Source organism: Acomys russatus, chromosome 17 (assembly GCF_903995435.1).
Source record: "Acomys russatus chromosome 17, mAcoRus1.1, whole genome shotgun sequence".
In the NCBI taxonomy this organism is placed as follows: Eukaryota; Metazoa; Chordata; class Mammalia; order Rodentia; family Muridae; genus Acomys; species Acomys russatus.
In genome coordinates this window covers 28,140,299-28,159,363 of record NC_067153.1, presented here as the reverse complement: position 1 = coordinate 28,159,363, position 19,065 = coordinate 28,140,299, and the positions used below count along the sequence as shown (strand labels likewise).

At 42.3% G+C, this 19,065-nt stretch overlaps 1 protein-coding gene across 17 annotated transcripts in view; it reads left to right on the top strand.

Annotated features, from left to right (window-relative positions):
- The window catches only part of Col14a1 (collagen type XIV alpha 1 chain), a 243,533-nt gene that overhangs the window by 97,641 nt on the left and 126,827 nt on the right, over positions 1-19,065 (top strand). For all 17 annotated transcript variants that reach the window (XM_051159672.1, XM_051159671.1, XM_051159655.1 and 14 more), the window contains exons 18-23: positions 789-848; positions 2,270-2,421; positions 8,400-8,529; positions 10,830-10,952; positions 13,492-13,641; positions 18,777-18,893. In XM_051159672.1, the coding sequence (XP_051015629.1) occupies positions 789-848; positions 2,270-2,421; positions 8,400-8,529; positions 10,830-10,952; positions 13,492-13,641; positions 18,777-18,893 (732 nt within the window). The remainder of the gene's footprint in view (positions 1-788; positions 849-2,269; positions 2,422-8,399; positions 8,530-10,829; positions 10,953-13,491; positions 13,642-18,776; positions 18,894-19,065) is intronic.

Here is a 19,065-nt window from a genome sequence, read left to right as displayed (position 1 = left end):
GGCATTAACTATATATTAAATTCCCTTAAATGGCATTCAGAAGATTTATTGGGGAGTGCAGCTGGGAGACCCTTATGTTGTAAACTGAAGAGAGCATGGTCCTACACAGGGGAATCCAAGTGAGCTCTGGCAGATGCCCCAGAGCTAGAATCAATCAACCTTCTCAGTTGTACCAAACTGGGATGGAGACGCTGGACCTAGTACCCTGTGTCTTCAGTTGGTGGGGAAATACTGTCCATTAAAGAGGCTGTGACTTCAGAGGAGGCAATTCCCAAAGCTAGGAGACATTGGCAGCCCATATTTGATGACATGCTAGGTGGGTGTCTTGATCTGCTAGTGATGTCAGCACGCCGCACAGCCACTCCATTCCAGCATCCACCCATGGTAGATTCAGGCCATGGTGCACTGCCTGCCTGAGCACATTGCCCTCTTGGGTGGTCTTTTCTGGGTAAACCTTTTTTACAACTTGGTCTGCAATTTAATTCTCTTTAATTATCATTGTTATGTCACTATTTAAAAAATAAGTTGTGAGGTCTCATAACTTTTTATATGTAATTCAAATGCTTATCTCAAGTCTCTGATGAGACACTAATGTCTTTCCAGTTCACCTCACCTTCCAGTTCTGCCTTACATCTCATCTTTTTTTCCTTGCAAGTCACAGTCATGTTTGTTGTTGGAAGAAGGAAAGATAATATCAGTGCAGTTTTCTTCAAAAGTTATACAATAGTTTGTACAGATGTGTAGAATATTGTCTTTACATAATTTGTAAGTAATGAATTTTCTTGCAGTTGATGATGTGTGGACTGAATCACCCACAGCTGTAGAACCTACCAGCTCTGTGAGTTCAGGTGAGGACACACAGGGACCTGCTTATCCCTAATAAGTTTGAGTTAAACAAAAGTTGTATTTCCTACTTTTAATTGGTTTTTGTTATTAATTAGAAAAGAGATGTTTTTCCCCCCTCATTTTCTTGAAAACAGTTCACATGTCACCAAGCTTTGAACTTCACCTCTTCTCTTCCACCGAGAACCACTCACTCTCTTAGTTCACCATCATTAAAGCCCTCTGCCTTTCTTACTTTCATCTTGGATTCCCATTCACCATTCTGAGGCTATTACCATAGCAACACTCACAGAGATCTTTGTTTCAGTTCTGTTGCTGTTGCTCTCTGTGGAGAATTACCTATTCACGCCACTTTTGCTCGTTTCTATTGGGACCCGAGACTTTGCTTATGTAGTGTTATTCCCTCACCAGTCTTTCCCCCTTCTCATCCCAGCTCTTCTCTCTTCATCAGTACACCTCCCCAGCAGCTGTCTGAGTTAAATAAGTAAGGTACAGCCTTATCTCCCTGTCTAAAACACTTCTCTACCTCTCCAGTACCCGTTCACCCACGCACTCGTTTATTTATCCCTCAGCTAATCTTTATTTGGACCCTAAGCTTTCTTTCCTGGAACATACAAGTTCTATCTTGGTACTTCCTGATTTCTGTCTTGGCACCAGACAGAGTTGGTTCCAGGTTTCTGGACCTCTGCCTTGAATGGAGAGTTTCCCACAATCCCCCTTGTCATGCAGTGTAGTGTAGTTAGGCCAGTTAAGCCTCCTAAGCTACTCTGTGTCCTGCACATGGCAAAGATCTACACGCCACGACATTTAAGACCGGTTCAGCGAGTGTTCTTATGAGGGAAGGAGTGAGGAGAGGGGCAGTGGGCAATGGGGGTGGACAGAAGGAGGGAAGTCGGTGTAGGAATTTAAAAAATGGAACATATGAGGAAAGAGATACTTTGGCAGATGAAAATGAATGTTCCAGTGGGCACAGGTGAGGAACTTTGGGCAAATATCCCAGAAAAGATAAAGTATGTGGGAAAAGATAACTAGTGTGGCCTGAAAAGATAAAGACAGCCTGAGATGGGGAGCTGTTCTTGAGTGGGTAGTGTTAAGACAGGCGAGGGGAGGCGGGGGCAGGTAGGTGGATGTGTGCTGCTGGATGCTGCATTGTACACGGAGAGTGGGGAGATATGGGTACCCTATGCCCATTTTTTCCTAAGGGAACACTAGCATGAGGTCTCTCAGGACTGTGCTCCCTTTTGAGTTTAGTCCAGTGGCTTTCCTTCAGTTCTCCGTCAGGCCTGAACATGAAGCTCCTGCTCCCCGAGGGTGTCCCTCCTTGGGCTACACCGAATGATGCCTCATGCTACTGCACAGACAGCACCTGGGTCTCCTCTTGGGATATGATGCCCGCGTCTTTAATATGTGGTTGTATTTATTCCAGTTCTCCAGACAGGAATCAGAAACCTGGTTGTAGATGATGAAACTGCCACTAGCCTGCGGGTCACATGGGACATTTCTGACAGCAATGTGGAGCAGTTTAGGGTGACCTACCTGACAGCCCAAGGGGACCCTATGGAAGAAGTGGTAGGAACGGTCTGTATAACTGGGGTTGACCAGGAACCCCATAATCTTTGTTGGTGGAGCTACCGTGGCTGTCTCCGGAGATGAGCAGAAGCTGTCCTGCTCATTGCTTGATGACTCCGTGTCTGCAAAACTAATGTTCTTGCTCAATCCAAACTTCACTGTTGGTTTTGTCATGTTCTTTCTAACTCTAAAACCTGCTCCACACAGTTTGCTTCAAGCTAATCAAGCCTCGGCACTCTTTTTCTAGTATTTGTTGCCTTTGCTGCCTGGTCTGTCTGTTAACCTAAATAGGGTTCTGATAGGCCATTAGGTCAGGTGTGGTGGCACGTGTCTATAGTTCCTAGGGAGGTTGATGCAAGCGGACCACCAAACATAGGAGTTGGAGACCAGCTGGCAACACAGCTAGCCCCATCTATTTCAATAATCAGGCAAATCAAGACAAGACAGAGGACTATTACACACCTGTATTTGTATACATGTATGTAGGTTTGTATGTAAAAGTCCAAGGCATGCATTAAACATTTTTGCTCTTGGGAGTCTACCATAAAGCTTTTAAGCAAAGCACACGAGAGAGGTCTGACAGACATATTTTTCAGTGATATCAACTCACTTTAAGCATATCCATAACTGTTTCTTATTTATTCTTAATCATTGGCATTCTCTTCTTAAGACTTTGGCATGTGTTTTCTTTAAGTTGGTTTTACGTACATTTCTATGTGGCAAACCTGGCACACTCTTAATTATGGCCGTGTTTTCTTAATTTATATAATATTGTCCCCATTTGGAATTAGTTCTTATGTATGAGTCCAGAAAAAAGAGGGAGCTCCAGTTCCAGGCAGAAGCTGTTTGACTTCTTACAGCACATGCTGTAGTTATTACTATCTTTTTTTTAATGAATTTTTTTATTAATTTATTCTTGTTACATCTCAATGTTTTTTTTTCATTCTTTAATTTTATTAATTTATTCATATTACATCTCGATTGTTAGCCCTTCCCCTGTTTCCTCCCATTCTTCCCTCCCTCCCATTTCTCTCCTTCTCCCCTCCCCTTATGTCTGTGACCGAGGGAGACCTCCTCCCCCTATATATGCTCTTAGAATATCAAGTCTCTTCTTGGTAACTTGCTATCCTTCCTCTGAGTGCCACCAGGTCTACTATTTAACACTCTAGGGTGTGTTAAAATTCATCATTGCTCAGGAATAATATTGCCCCATACTCCTCCCCTTTTTTCTTATTTTCCCAGATGAGACATGGTTTCTCTGTGTAGCCTTGGCTGCCCTGGACTCGCTTTGTAGACCAGGCTGGCCTTAAACTCACAGTGATCTACCTGCCTCTCCTTCCCGAGTGCTGGGATTACAGATGTGTGCCACTGGGCCCAGCTGCCCCAATTCCTTTTAATTTATGAAGACTTTGGTGAAGAAAGTTGTTTGAGCCTAACATTATTTATTTCTAGGCGATGAAAGAAATATCCGAGGGCACAGTGATGGGCTCCAAGGCTTTGCACATAGTGACTAGCAGCAGCCTCATGCTTTTGATCTGGGAATATTTCTGGAAAGTTAATGGATACTCTAATGACTCAGAGTACATTGTAATTTAACACTGACAATAAATATATTCCACATGATTCATGCTTGGCGAATTAAAAAAATTGTACTTAGGTGTGCCAATTAAAAATGTACTTTGGGCATCTTATTTTCCATATTATTATGCCATATTATAACTTGGTTCCTAAAAATAAAAACCTGTAGAGTTTTCCCAGCATGAGAAACTTTCCCTTTTGTTCTCAAGAAGCACATTTAGCTTCTTGGTGCTAATTCCTGCTGATTTGGAAAAAGTAACAATTTAATCTCACCCGTGCGTTTGTAAGCTCTGCACGGTGAAACAGTAACAACATTTACCTCGGGCGATTTCTAGGTTGTGTTCCCTTCAAGAGTTTCTTTTATTTAGCACTTTTTATATTTGAAACACATGAACACCTAAATGAAGGGAAAGCCATCAAAAGTCTTGGTCTGCCCAGCTAAGCAAAGCTTTAAAGAAAAATGAAAAATACTGATAAGTTTACTGTGTAGCATAGTGTTTGTTTTCCACCACATAAAAGAAAGCCTAGTGTGAGTCTAAAATTCCAAGCTCCTTTAGTGAATTCTAATTAAATTAGGTTTGCGCGTAACTTACAGGCACTTTATTAATTGAAAGACTGGCCTGAGGATTGAGAATTTATGGATTTATCTTATCAAATGCTATTGTTGTATAAACGCAATGATGTATTATCTTAGTTCTTCAGCTAGTTAAATAATTTGTGTGTGTGTGTGTGTGTGTGCAAGAGAGAGAGAAAGAGAGAGAGAGAGAGAGAGAGAGAGAGAGAGAGAGAGAGAGAGAGAGAGAGAGAGAGAGAGAGAGGATGTGTGCATCATTCTTCTGTGGTGGCCAGAGACTGACTTCTGGAATCTTCCCCTATCATTCACCTCAGTTTTAAAGGCAGAGTCTCTCATTGAATCTACTGCTTGACATTTTACTAGACTTGACAGCAAACAAGCAAGCATCCGGGAGCTGCCAGTCTTCACCCACCTAGTGCTTATAGGTTATAGGCATGTGCTGCCATGCCCAAATTTTCGTTTGTGGTGGGGATCTGAAGTCAGGTCCTCATGACTGGGCCATGGGTGCTTTTACCCACAGAGATGTCTTCCCATCCTGCATTATTAGTGAGACAGAAAGTAGGACGCATCTGAGTTTAGAATGGGAACAGTGAGATGCAGGCCAATGACAAAGTCAAAAGGCCCGAAATCGTGTGGACCAAATGACATCTTAAAATAAGGATGTCTTGGCTGAAGAGATAGTTTAGTCAATAAGATGCTTGCCTTTTAAGCATGAGGAATGAGTTATATTTCCCAAACCATGTTAAAAAAAATAACCCTGGGGGGGTGGTGGTATTCTTGTACTTACAGCGCTGGAGGGGCAGAGGTAGGTGGAACTTTACGCTTGCTGGCTAGTTATCCTAAACTACTCAATAAGTATCAGGCCAATGAGAGACCCTGTCTCAGAAACAAAAACATGGATATGCCTGAGGAATGACACTTAGGATTGTCCATGGGCTAACACACACACACACACACACACACACACACACACACACACACACACACACACACACACCTCACACGATGCTTGCCTAAGGAAAGATGATGGCTAAGACATACTGTGAAAGCAAAGAAGAGAATGTGTCCTGATATTAGACACATTTTTCTCTTACCATCGTTCCAAGTTCTCTTTCACTGATTGTGTCTGCACGGGCAAAGGATGAGACAATGTGAAGGCTGGAGAACTGAATACTCACATAGCATTGTCAGCCAAAAGGAAACAAGAAGAACTAAATGTACTAGTTAGGGTATGTGAATCATTTCTGTACTTTTAGGCATAATCAGATCTACAAACTTCAAAGAAAAACATTGAACTCTAACATATGAAAGTAACAGTCACTATTTCATGTGAGGTGACAGTTGCCAGTGAGCTCAGTTTTGCTGTTAGAGCAGGGGTGTCTCTCTCTTACTTGTAAAGGGCTCCTTGGCATCCCAACACCCTATGGCCTGTGTGTCATTGTTAGCCACAGACCGAATTCTGGCTGGCGAGCATTGTCTCAAGAGGGGCGACTTACTGTGTGTCTTAGTCTCTGACAGGGTGAGTCCTATAGTAACATTAAGGCTGGAAACCTTGACAGCCATTCGACGTTGCTGCAGTGACTCAAGAGGGCAGTCACTTGTCTACCAGCTTAGATTTATTGTGTTTGATACAAGTATCAGAAGACAGTGGATCAGAATTAAAGCAGTGCCACCAACACCACCCTGAATTATCCTTCATCATTGTATGAAAACCATGGCTTAAAAATGCCATTTTGCAAGAGGGGACACAACAAAGTGCATGGACTCTAGTTCCTTCTGCAGGTCACAGCTTGCTGAACGTGGTCCAGACAGCTGGGATAGAGCCAGACAGAAAAGTTACGTGTCTGAAAAAATTCAAAACGTGAAGCTCCCTAGTGGCGTTTTCATCCCATTTAATCATTAACATCTTTCATAGACTTGCCTTAAAAATAAAAGGCACCATCTGCTAGGACTGGAACATTTGTTTTAAAGTAGGCGCTTCTATTAATATACATATTTTTACTCTCCTTTACTTAAACAGAGGCCAAACAGCGAAATTTGCATACCCCAGAGGGAATTTCCATTTTACTCTCAGTGAAAAAATAAAAAAAATAAAAAATAAAAGGTTTCTTCCTCATACTAGTGTGGTATAAACCCCACAGATTAAAGCAAGGCCTAGATCGGATCTCTGAGGTTTCACTATGGCCCCTGTCCTGGGCTGTGTGGGTCTGTTTCCACATCTATAAAGTGAGTGTGATATCTCTACCTAAAAAGGTCACGGCGATGATGAAGCGCCTTCCAGGATTCAGATTCTAGTAGCACCTGGCACAAACCAGTTGGTGTTTAATGGGGGCTGTTGCTATAAATTCCAGCAACTACTTTCTGGCACGCAGTGGGAGCCCTCCAGAGCGGTCACGCTCCTTTACATTATTCCACAGGCTAAATTTGATTGACAACAAGGCCATATGCTTCTCAGTGTGAGACCTGAGCTTATTTAACGAGCATCTACATGGGTGGTTTGCTAGACAGCACGGAATGAAAGCCTGGGCTTTGCTCCAGCATTCTGTTGGAGAAAGACACTCCTAAGGAAGCTACCCTGATGGAGCAATACAAGCCAGGGCATCCACAGCTGCCTTGCGGCTCCTTCATGCCAGGGTCGGCTCACTCACTCTAGATTAAAACGGAGCTGCTATTTGTATAACTGCCTTCCCATGATCCCACACCATGCAACCTGGATAACTCAGCATCCCTGCGTATGATGAACAGCACTATGCCTGCCTAATGCAAACTTCCTTTATCATATATAAGACTATGACACGTTGATGCCTAGCTGCACTGCATCATAACAATAGCTGCTTCTGGGTTCACCAAAAGGTTTTCTAGGACTTATCCCATGATGGATGGGTTCCTTCCTTCTGTCAGAAGGAGAAAGCATGGCCTCAGTCTGCTGGCATCTCACCCAGTCCTGGAATGGAAAAACCTCTCCAGCTGCCCTGGTCTTGTGACTCATTTAAGACCCTTTGGGTCAGTTCCTACATGCTCACATTTTTTTCCAGTGATTATTAAGTTCCCAACAGCCCAGAGAAGTGCCAGCATTTAACTGCTGGAGCATAGGCACAGTATTTTGCAGTGAACATGTGGTCCCGAATAGTCTCTTAGAAACACCAGCATTGTACTGTGTGCCACGTGGCACACTGCACACCAACTGGTACAGGATCCCCCCTGTCTCTGGATTTCTTTTTCTGGCAGCTTTAGCTACAGAAGACTAGTGGGTCCAGATGGAGGAAGGCATCTCCTTTCAGATCTAGGAAAGCTGCAGCAGTTTTTGAGTGTTGCTGTTAAATATGTTTCAACTCAAAAAAGCTTGGCGCATGGTGCTTGACTCTATTGCTCTTGGCTGGCATCCATCCTTCTTTCTAATCCAAAAGAATAAAATGTTGGGGTCAGGTTATCACTGAGGAAGGAAACTAGGAGAGGCTGGATTTTCAAGATGATGCTTGAGTCATTGAGGAACAGATAAGCAACAGTCTGGGTTGGAGAATGAACACTTTAACCACAAACACCTGCTGGCTGGGCAGACGGCCATTCTGTCTTCTCCACGGACGCTGCGAAGACATTGCAAGGAGACAGCCTGTGGAGTTAATCCTCCTCTGTTAGTGCTTATAAAGTAAGGGTTCTGTGAGGGACATGACAGGGAATGATGGAGATGCTCTGCATGCGAGCCCTTCACTTTCTCATCACTTGCAAAGCCTAGCTCACTTCTGATGCTCCCGAAGTGTGTATAGTGGGGCGTCTCTCAGAGGTCAGTGGGAATAGGAGGTCCTACAAGGTCACTGTGCTTTGCCTTTCTGTTCAGATTATGGTGCCTGGTGTACAGAACAATATCCTTCTGAAGACTCTAATTCCAGACACCGAATACAAAGTCACAGTGACCCCCATCTACACTGTCGGAGAAGGTGCCAGCGTCTCTGCCCCTGGGAAAACTTGTAAGTGAATCTTTGTTTCCTTGAACACTAGTCGATGCATCACCCATGATGGCTAAAGTGTTGTGCAGCAAAAGGGCAAAAGATTAGGGGCCAGAGAATCGTCAGGTCCACACCCATAAGCAGAGGAATTTGGGTAAACTGTTGAGCATCGGTGGGCTCCACTTCTCTTTTCTCTGAAAGCCGAGACACACAACATAACTGATCTTTTGGCTTCTCCTTGTGACTCATCCTGGGGATGTGTCAAGGTGGAGTTGTTAGGGACTTGACTGTTCTCCACATCTCATCTGACCATGACATTCTAAGTCTATCCATTCTTCCTCTTTGTCTGTTTTACTTTTTGTAGGCATAGTTTGATTTTTTTTTAAAAAAAAATAAGCACATAGCAAATGTGGTTCCTTTTTATTACAGCACTGTGCTTAACACATGTGTAGACTCATGTAATCATCACCACTACAGTAGAAAATAGAAATCAATGATCTCTCTCCCTGAATATGTCCTCTGCTGGTAATACCTTCTGTAGTACTGTCTTGCTCACATACCTGCCCTCTGGTAACCTCTGTTGCTTCATTAGTAAGCCTTTTGTGGTTGTAACACACTAACTGAGGCAATCAGCTGCAAAGAAGGAAGGTTTGACCTACAGCTTGTCCTACCTACAGAGTGTTATGGGACCAGAGCTTAGCATAATTGTCATCAGAGAGACTCCATCCAGCAACTGATAGGTGCTGATGCAGATTCCCTAAGCCAAATGTTAGGCAGAACTCAGGGAGCCCTGTGGAGGAGGGGAAGGAAGATCAGATGAGCCAGAGGGGTGAGGAACACCATAGGAACAAAGCCCACAGAATCAACTGGCTCATGGGGGGCTCACAGAGATCAGGGAGCCTGTAGGGATCTGACTGTGGTCCTCTGCATATATGATATGGCTGAGTAGCTTGGTGTTCCTGTGAGATTCCTGGGGACATCTCCTACTCTTTTGCCTCCTTGTAGGATCCTGTTCCTCCTACTGGGCTGCCTCTTCCAGCCTTGATGTGATGATATATGCCCGGTCTTATTGTAGCTTGTTATGTCATATTTCACTGATGTCCCTGGGAGGCTTGCTCTTGTCTGAGGGGAGGCAGAGGTGTGTGGAACTATGGTTGTGGGGGGGGGGGAGGAGGGGGAAAGAGATTGGGGAGAAGGGAGGGAGGGGAAACTGTAGTCTAGATATAATATATGGGAGAATAATAATTAAAAAAAAAAGAATTAAAGGTTTATTTTTCCCATGGCTTCAGAAGTTCTCATTCTTGGGAGCCCACCTACACACTTCACTGTTTTATGCCAACCTCTGACATGTGTGGCCCCGAGGAGGCATCCTAAAACACTTAAGATGCAGTGGCCAGAATTAAACGAGGAGTGAGCACACCTAACTTAAGTTTTATCTGCCTTTTTTTTTTTTTTTTTTTTTTGCTATAAATGCCTATTCTGACCTAAACAATATCCTACAATTTAGTGGCTTCAAATGGTGACTATACTTAGTATATTCTCTGACAAAGTGGGCCAGGAAATTAGGGTTTGGTAGGAAATTCTTTTGCACCACATAAAATGATATACATTATCACTACCTACTGGTATTCACATTGTGGCTGCATGGTCTGAAAGGTCCAAGACAATTTTACTCCATGCCTGACATCTTGGTGAGGACAGCTACAAGGTCCACCTGAATTTCTCCACTCACGTCAGAGGCTCTGCAGGAGGAAGGTTTCCAAGGAGTGCCACACTGCTACGTAGTCTATGGCTGACATAAGCTGATGGCTGCCAGCTCTAAATGAGCATTTTAATCCATCACAATTGTCAGATACTTACAAGGGATCAAGTGCACAGAAAGCAGTGCCATGATTCAGTTTTGGACTTTACTCTTGTACGTGAGTTCTCACCCAAGTGGATATACAGAAGGAAGCAGGAATTCCTCAGACTCTCACCACCGTGGCTAATCACTAGTCACATTTGTGTGTGAGTAGCACCCTCAACATGGACAGACACGTGCATTTTTGATGTATGTGGAACACATTGGTGCAAAGATAGAGGTTTTTAATAAGCGTCATTCAATTTTATTTTTGGTTATAATTAATTGGAAAGAGAACCGCCATACTTTGAATGAATCTCTGGCTTTCAGATAAAACTAATTCATCACAAGAACAAATTTTCACATTTGAAGTGTTTAACTCTGTAGGGAAATAACTTAGATTTGCTTGGCCACAAGAGAAGGTCACCAAGAGAGACACTAGACTTTCTTACTTCTTACTTTCCCTCTTCTGTCCGCACAGTGCCATCCTCTGGTCCTCAAAACTTACGGGTCTCAGAAGAATGGTACAACCGGTTGCGCATTACATGGGACCCGCCATCTGCCCCTGTGAAGGGCTATAGGATTGTCTACAAACCTGTGAGTGGTAAGTTCCTCTCAGAACTATGAGTAGATACTTTAAAACATTAACTATATTTAAGAAATGTTAGTGTGTATGTGTGTGTGTGTGTGTGTGTGTGTGTGTGTGTGTGTGTGTGTGTGTGTGCATGCTCTTGCAAGTGTGTGCACTTGCACGTATTTTCCTTTGCCAGAACTTGCAAGTAAAGGCTAGAGGACAACTTGGAGGAACCAGTTCTTTTCTTCCATCAAATGGATTCCAGGTGTCAAACTCAGGTGGCCAGGCTTGGCAAAAATCCGTGATGCTATCTCATTGATACCAAGTATATTTTAAGATCATTTTGAGCACTGTTTCTATCAGTGTTTGGTTTTATATATGAAACAACTAAGAATTGCTTTTTCTCTTTTTTGAGAAGGTTTTTTTTTTTTTTTTTTTTTTAGTATGTTCAATTTTTTGGGTGGACACTATTAAAAGGATGAAATGATGACGTCATTTAGAAAGCTGGATAGCATACCAATGAAGGGAATAGATGATCTATTAGGTGTGTATTTGTCTGCCCTCATCTCACCCTAGACAGGGAACAAGTCTAAGGAAGCCTGGACTCCCCAGGAATAGGAGTGTTCATAACTCAATGCATGCATAAGCACTGGACACTGAAAATCTGTACTTTTGAATTTTTCTTCTGTTTTTTTTTTCTTGGATAAGTTGACTGCTTCCACTGATAACCTCTTTTTTTCTCCTCTTCATTTAAAAAAGTATATTATGGGGACAAAACTCATCAAAACTACTTCATAGAAAACTCACTTTTCCCTCCAGATCATTGTATACCTTAAGCGCCTTTCTTCTCTGACAGTATTATATTTATATGCAACATACCTTGATTATATCTACACCCAACTCCCTCTTTCCACTCCCTTTGGGCCCCTCAATGTGTGTTCTCTACTTCATTATATTTTAAAGGCAGACGAACAGTTCAAATTGGGAGTGCTTTTTCTTCAGGTAAAAGGCTGTGAAAGGGACCTTGGGAAGCTGTACCTGTTATAGATCTTCCTCTCTAACCTTAACAGGCCCGTGGGATTTTAAACAAGGAATGTGTATTATAAATATCTTATCAGCTTTCTAGACCCGACCTTCAGAACTCTGGCTGCTCAACAGACAGGGCTCCTCTAGTTACTCTTAATTTGGCAAAAAAAACAAAAACAAACAAACAAACGAAACCCCCCCCCCAAAAAAAACAGTTAAAAGGTATTTTAGGGATCATGAATAATTGCTTTTCTTTTCCCTTAAAAACTTCAGTGATCTCAGTCTGCCTTGTGAGGCAATGATATTGTCCTGATTCACTCCTCATTCTTATTCTTCTGCTAACTACCCAGATGCTATTGCCATCAAGCCCATGTGACCACAGTAGCCCCACTTCCAATTTCTCCAGAGAAATAGCTTTATGAACCATGAAAATAAAATAGTGGCCATAGGTAGTAGCCTGCTCTGAACTGATTTCTTCAGACTCATCATCCATTTTTATTTTATTTTATTTTTTGCCTCTTTGCTGAAGGCCTAAGTTGTATTCTTATTTGTAGGTATCTTTATATAACATGTATTGAATCCTGTGGAAAATGCGTATCATAGTTTCTAACCACAAAAGGCTTCCTTGTATTACACTGGTGCTTTTCAATAGACATGGTTTGCCCTCGGTAGAGGTAGGTGTGACCATCACACCTTGAGGTATGTTTAGTAGATACTGGTAACCATTGTTCAATTCAGTCCTTTCCTGGCTAAGAATAACTATCCTTCTGTGTTTCGGATGTCAATAGTATTGTCAACAGGTTTTCCCAGAGAGGCAGCTTATGTGTGATCATTTGTGGTGGATTTTTGTAGCCCAGGCAAACAGCTACTTTTTACAACATCTGCATCCAAAACCACACACACGTGCTGTTAGAAGGGGGTTCTGGAGGGAACTGATGTACGTTAAGAAATTATCGCTAAGTCAAAGCTCTCAAAGAGTGGACACACAAAAGAAAAGGCATCAGGAAAGCAATTAGAACAGAACTCAACACAGAATGTTTTGACACTCCAGCGGGTTGAATTCAGTCAAAGACATAAAGGGCTCAAAACCCAGCTGAGGTAAGGCCATGGTGCAGGGGTCAATGGAACTATAGTGGCAGCATCTACCCAGATCTGCTCTGTGACAAGGAGTGATGGTCTATTGTATAGGATATTGCTTTCTGTCCTTGACATGTTCTGGGGACCAAGCAGTTATCTAAATAGAGACAGGTGGAATTATCTCTTCAATAGGCAAGTGCTGACCGCTTCTTAAAATACAGAAGTCAGAATAAGGTGACGGGTGTATAGTGAGGCACACCAAGTTTTTGTCTAAGCACAAAGGACAAAACACTACTGGAGGAAGGACCAAGATGTAGGTTTTAGAGACAGATGAGACTAGATTTTAGCCTCACTCTAGCTGTTTGCCTGCTGGGTGACCTTAGGCAACGGTCAAGAGTTGGTTGAGTATGGTTTTCTCCCTGAATACGTGCGTGCCGTGACTGTAGTCTGTATCTGTCTCTTTTAGTTCCTGGTCAAACTCTGGAAACATTTGTGGGTGCCGACATTAATACCATCGTTATCACAAATCTCCTCAGTGGAACGGACTACAACGTGAAGATATTTGCTTCCCAGGCCACAGGCTTCAGCGACGCTCTGACTGGCCTCGTGCAAACACGTAAGCCTGATTGATGTCTGCTTGCTTCAGCCCCGTCAGTGGCTTTGTGCTTGCTTCTCCCTGTGACTTGTCTCTCAACCCCATTTTCAGTGCAACCATTGGCTTTTCTTCCCTACTCATTACCATTTCTGGATGGCATTTTGTGGAAAGAGAGGTAAGGTAGTTTCTCAGGGCTGTCAAAAGTCCTAGTTGGCAGGCAGATGCGAGCAGCTGCTTTTCCAATCGGCTTGATGGTTGCAGATGGGATTTCCCTCTGGAAAGTCTATTGGCACTTTTCAAATTAGGTGAATTTTTCCAAACAGTCTATAGTCTGACATTGCCAATGCCAGTCAAAGCTGGGCCAAGGAGAAGCATGCCTTTTCTCAAAGTATTGCTACTCATCACCGACACACACAAACACACACAAGAACACACACACACACACACACACACACACACACACACCCCACTACCACTGTCATTTATTGAAAGTACATGTCACATCCCTCTAAGGACTTCTTATATTATCGTATGGATTTTCGTGTTGAGATTTCTCACGAGGATCTGAACTTGTAGACACACATGGAATTATGTAATGCTTTCTAAATCTCACTAGACATGTTCATTTATTCTGAAATTCTTTATATCCCTCCACACCATCTGTTGCATGGATTTCTTTAGATAAGCTTACATTTTTAGATACAAATATTTAAAAAAGCATATATTTAAGATAAACAGAAGATTTGTACTTTCAACACATAGTGAAGATAATACACAAATGAACATGATGTGACAGCATGCTTTATAAAATAAGCCTGTGTGCTATCAGTAGCATGTACCTTAGTATTAAGACTTGTATATAGGGATTATTTGAATGGAGACTTAACTGTATAATGTATTAGTAATGGCCCTGGACAAAGTACATTCTCAGGGTCTGAAGCCTTCTTGGTTCTAAGATGAAGACAAAAATCATCCTATAGCAACTATGGTGTAGATGAAAGAGCTAATATATGCAAAGTGCTGTCATATCATGGCAGGCTCTCCATGAATAGCTACTCCTATTGTTGCAATAATTGTTATGCTTGGCACGTATCTGATCCTTGTCTCAAATTGAATGATTAGTCAGATAAACAGAGTCATTCAAGAATTTGGCTTCTGTAAGACCAGGCTCCAACATATCTTTCATTTCTTGTAGGGCCTGTCTTTTCATTAAAACGGGATTCCTAAATTTCCTTCTGTGGAATATTTTGACATCTTAATAAGTAGATACTGAATAAACTGTATCTAAAAAAAAAAAAAAGTGTTTCTTGTCATTGGGTGTGGTGATGTCACGGCATTTTTTTTTGTTTTGTTTTGTTTTTTTTGAGATAAGGACAGCCTTGGCTGGCTGTCCTGGACTCACTTTGTAGACCAGGCTGGCCTTGAACTCCAAGTGATCCACCTGTCTCTGCCTCCCAAGTTCTGGGATTACAGGCATGTGTGCCAGCACACCCACCATTTGACACCTCAGCGTTTAAAAGGCTGATGCAGTAGGATCATCAATTTGCTTTTGAGTTCTAGGTTAGCTGGGGCTACATAAAAAGATCCTATATTAAAAAAATCACAAAAGAAAACAAAAATAAAACAAAGCCAGTTGCAGTGGCGTACACCTTTAAGCCCAGCTTTCAGGAGGCAAAAACAAACAAAACATCCATGAACACACACATCACAAAAATGTGATCTCTGTATTTGAGTATTCTAGGATGCCTTTAGCTTACGGTTCTGTCTCCTCCTTCACCATTGAGATGACACTGTTTTCCTAGTCTGGTCACTAAGTATGTTCTTCTGCTGTGCTGTCACAGCAGCCCACACCTCCTTCCTTATGGCGGAGCCTCCTGTGCGCATCACAGCTTCTCCCTCCTCTATCCTTTACCCTTCGGGTTCCCTTTCTGTCTCTACCACTTGTCATGTCTCAGGAATGACTTTTATTGCTGTCTTTTTGTGCCCTCATTTCTCCCTTAATCTTCCTTTTCTCTATTAGTAGGTATGTTTGACTATTCCAAACATATTTTTGAAAGCACTGTTTATTAAATCGTTTTATACTCTTACCCCTTAAGTAAAAGTTAAACAGTTTTTGCTTGTTTTCTTTCTCCCAAGTAAAACACAACCTCATACAGTGACACATAATTCAGTGCTTTTAGATCAATTTTAGCACGGTTGTTATAATGATCAATTTCCCTTTCTTGTGTGAGGAGGGAATGTTTCAACTGGTCTTGGGAAATGAGTCTTCACACTCTGCTTTAACAGTTAGGAGCAATATAAAGATGTCAGTTATGATTAGGGAAAGGTTATTTTACTATCTTAAAAAAACTAATTATGGAGTAATTTTATGAGTTAGTTAAGAAAGAGGGCGACATAAAGGAAAAATTACATGGAAGGGAGAGGGCATGTGGGGGAAACACATGTGAAGCGTCTGCTTTTGAATCTAAGCGATAAATGCCGAATGCTCACTTCCATGTTGTCCTGGAGAAATCTTGCCACTACTTTCCAAAATGATCCTCCATGCAGATTGGCATTTTTTTTTTTTTTGGTTCCTTGAGATTATGTTTTCTATAATTTTTATTGCAAAAAGGAAATATAACATAGGGGTCCCTAGAGATATATTGTTAGATCTAGGTCATGCAGAAACAAAAGCAGTCATATGTGGCACACAGGAGTATTGAGGGTGGGGGAGGGGATCCGTCTCAGAGCGAAAGGGGCTTGAAGAGACTGGGCCCAGAACAGCAGCCGTTCAGAGGACCCGGTAGAGCCTGCTGTGGCAGCCCTTCACTTGCCTTGCAATTGGCAAGTTATCGTTTGAGTCACAAAGCGTTGACATTACAAAACCCACCTCAGTTATCAGTCTGATATTACCGCCTTAGCCTAGTATAAAAGGGATGCAGTGAGACCTAGAGGCCTCAGTGGGACTGGAAAGATTTATGAATGTCTACGTTTTTGTTGAGTCCAGCCCCATGATAAAGAGAGGCACTGTGCCTTTAAGGACAGTTAATGGGTAAGCCATGTCCAGCCTAAGTTACTGCCATCTAGCTCACAATATAGAGATATCTTTAGTTCAAAACGACTACTATAAAAAGACACAAAAGCAAGAGCTATTCCTGTCCCTCCCCCACCCCCTCCCCGCCTCTGTCAGAGAAGAAGGATAAGGTGACTGCTGAGCTGCCAGCATGCTTTGCCCATCTTCCAACTGGGCTCGTAACATTCCATAGAGAAATGATGGAAGTTACCTTCCACCTGAGTTTTTTTTTTAAATCTTTTTTTTATTAATTTATTCATATTACATCTCGATTGTTAGCCCTTCCCTGTTTCCTCCCATTCTTCCCTCCCTCCCATTTCTCCCCTTCTCCCCTCCCCTATGTCCGTGACTGAGGGAGACCTCCTCCCCCTATATATGCTCTCAGAATATCAAGTCTCTTCTTGGTAACTAGCTATCCTTCCACTGAGTGCCACCAGGTCTCCCCATCTGGGGGACATGGTCAGAAAAGGGGCACCAGAGTTCCTGTGAGAGTCAGATCTCACTCTCCGCTCAACGGTGGAGAGTATCATGTTCGTCGGCTATTCCACCTGAGTTGTTTTTTTTTTTTTTAGATTTTTTTATTAATTTATTCATATTACATCTCGATTGTTAGCCCTTCCCCTGTTTCCTCCCATTCTTCCCTCCCTCCCATTTCTCCCCTTCTCCCCTCCCCTATGTCCGTGACCTAGGGAGACCTCCTCCCCCTATACATGCTCTCAGAATATCAAGTCTCTTCTTGGTAACTAGCTATCCTTCCTCTGAGTGCCACCAGGTCTCCCCATCTGGTGCCCCTTTTCTGACCACCTGAGTTTTTAATAGCACCTTCACTGCTTTGCTCTTCCCCTGTCTCTCTGCAAGCCTGAGAGAGACCGCTCACTGTGATTCTGGCGACAGCAACAGCAGCATAAGAACTCCTTTCCCTGAGATGACACCATGGAGTTTCTTCCTATGCTTTTTATCTTGCTATTTGGGGCCTACCTGCCAAGGCTGTAGTACAGTATCTTGCATTCACACTAACCCCAGTAAAGTGTCTTTTTTTTTTTTTTTTTTTGAAGAAAAGGGTGTAACAGTCCACATTTAATATGTGCGATATGTGGATCTAAGAGGAAGGAACCCTAAGTGTGAAATAATTTCTTACATGTGGAGGTTCTACATTTTAAAGTTTTAAAAATAGGTTCATTTTTTATTCCATTGTATTCTGTTTTGTTTTTATTTTGCTTGACTATTTGAATCACTGCACATATTTGCAGTTTTGTGGGTTTTCTTGACAAGATCTAGTTGGGAAATGATATTTTACCTTAAATGTTTATTATGTTTTTTCTTGTGGTGAGACTATTAAAAAATCTGCTATTCTTTTGATTTCATAACCTGCAGTGTATTTTTATAAGTTGTAGCAGACCCACTGTGTAATAGACCCACTGTGTGTGATAGGACACTTGGCTTTATTCCCTTCTTAGAACAGCAAAGGAGCCTCTCTCTCTCATCTCCCAGTTTCCTGAGTGCCCCCAGCTTCTGGTAGCAAGCCCTCTTTATCTAATTCTATGATATCACAATGGAATGTCTATTGGTATTTAAAATATCAAATCCTGTCTTTTGCAACAAAGTGTATGAGCCTAGAAGACATTGAGTCAATAACCTGACACAAAAGGACAAATGTCACACAGTGCTATGAAGCCAGCCTTGGTGAAGCCACTTTTGTTTGTATAACACACCCATACACACCTCATTTTTCCCTTTGATTTACAACGTGGCTGTTCTCATTTGTCTGTAATTCCATCCTGTATTTGTATTGCATAGTCATTGTGAAACAGGTAGTTACTATGTCACCCTTTACTTTACTCACTGAATCTTACCTTTTTCCAAAGAACATGTGTGTTCTTCATAAATATCAGACACTCTGCTTCATAGGTCTTCTTTTGCATAAGTTTATTTAAATGATTAAAATAATTACCTTCTGTTCTTCAATTTTTTGTGAGTTAAGTTTCCCAGTTCTGAGTCTGAAGCTCTGTCTGGGAATTTTACCATAAATCACTTCCGGAACTGGGTGAGATTTGTGGCATTGTCTGCAGTGTGACAACATAGCTTCGGTTCTGTTTTGTTACAGTGTTCTTGGGTGTGACAGAACTTCAAGCCAATCAGGTTGAAATGACAAGCTTGTGCGCTCGGTGGCAAATACATCGCCATGCCACAGCCTACAGGATAGTGCTAGAATCCCTTCAGGGTGAGTACAATTTTGTGAAGTATTTGCATGCTTGGTTCTGTGCAAATCATTGTGGACAGGTCACATCAGACTAGAGCCCTGGTCTGGAAGATGCATGGTCAGGGCTCAGAGATGCAATGTGTGACATCAGACCAACTGGGCTAAATTCTTGACCTTTCCTCATATGTTAACA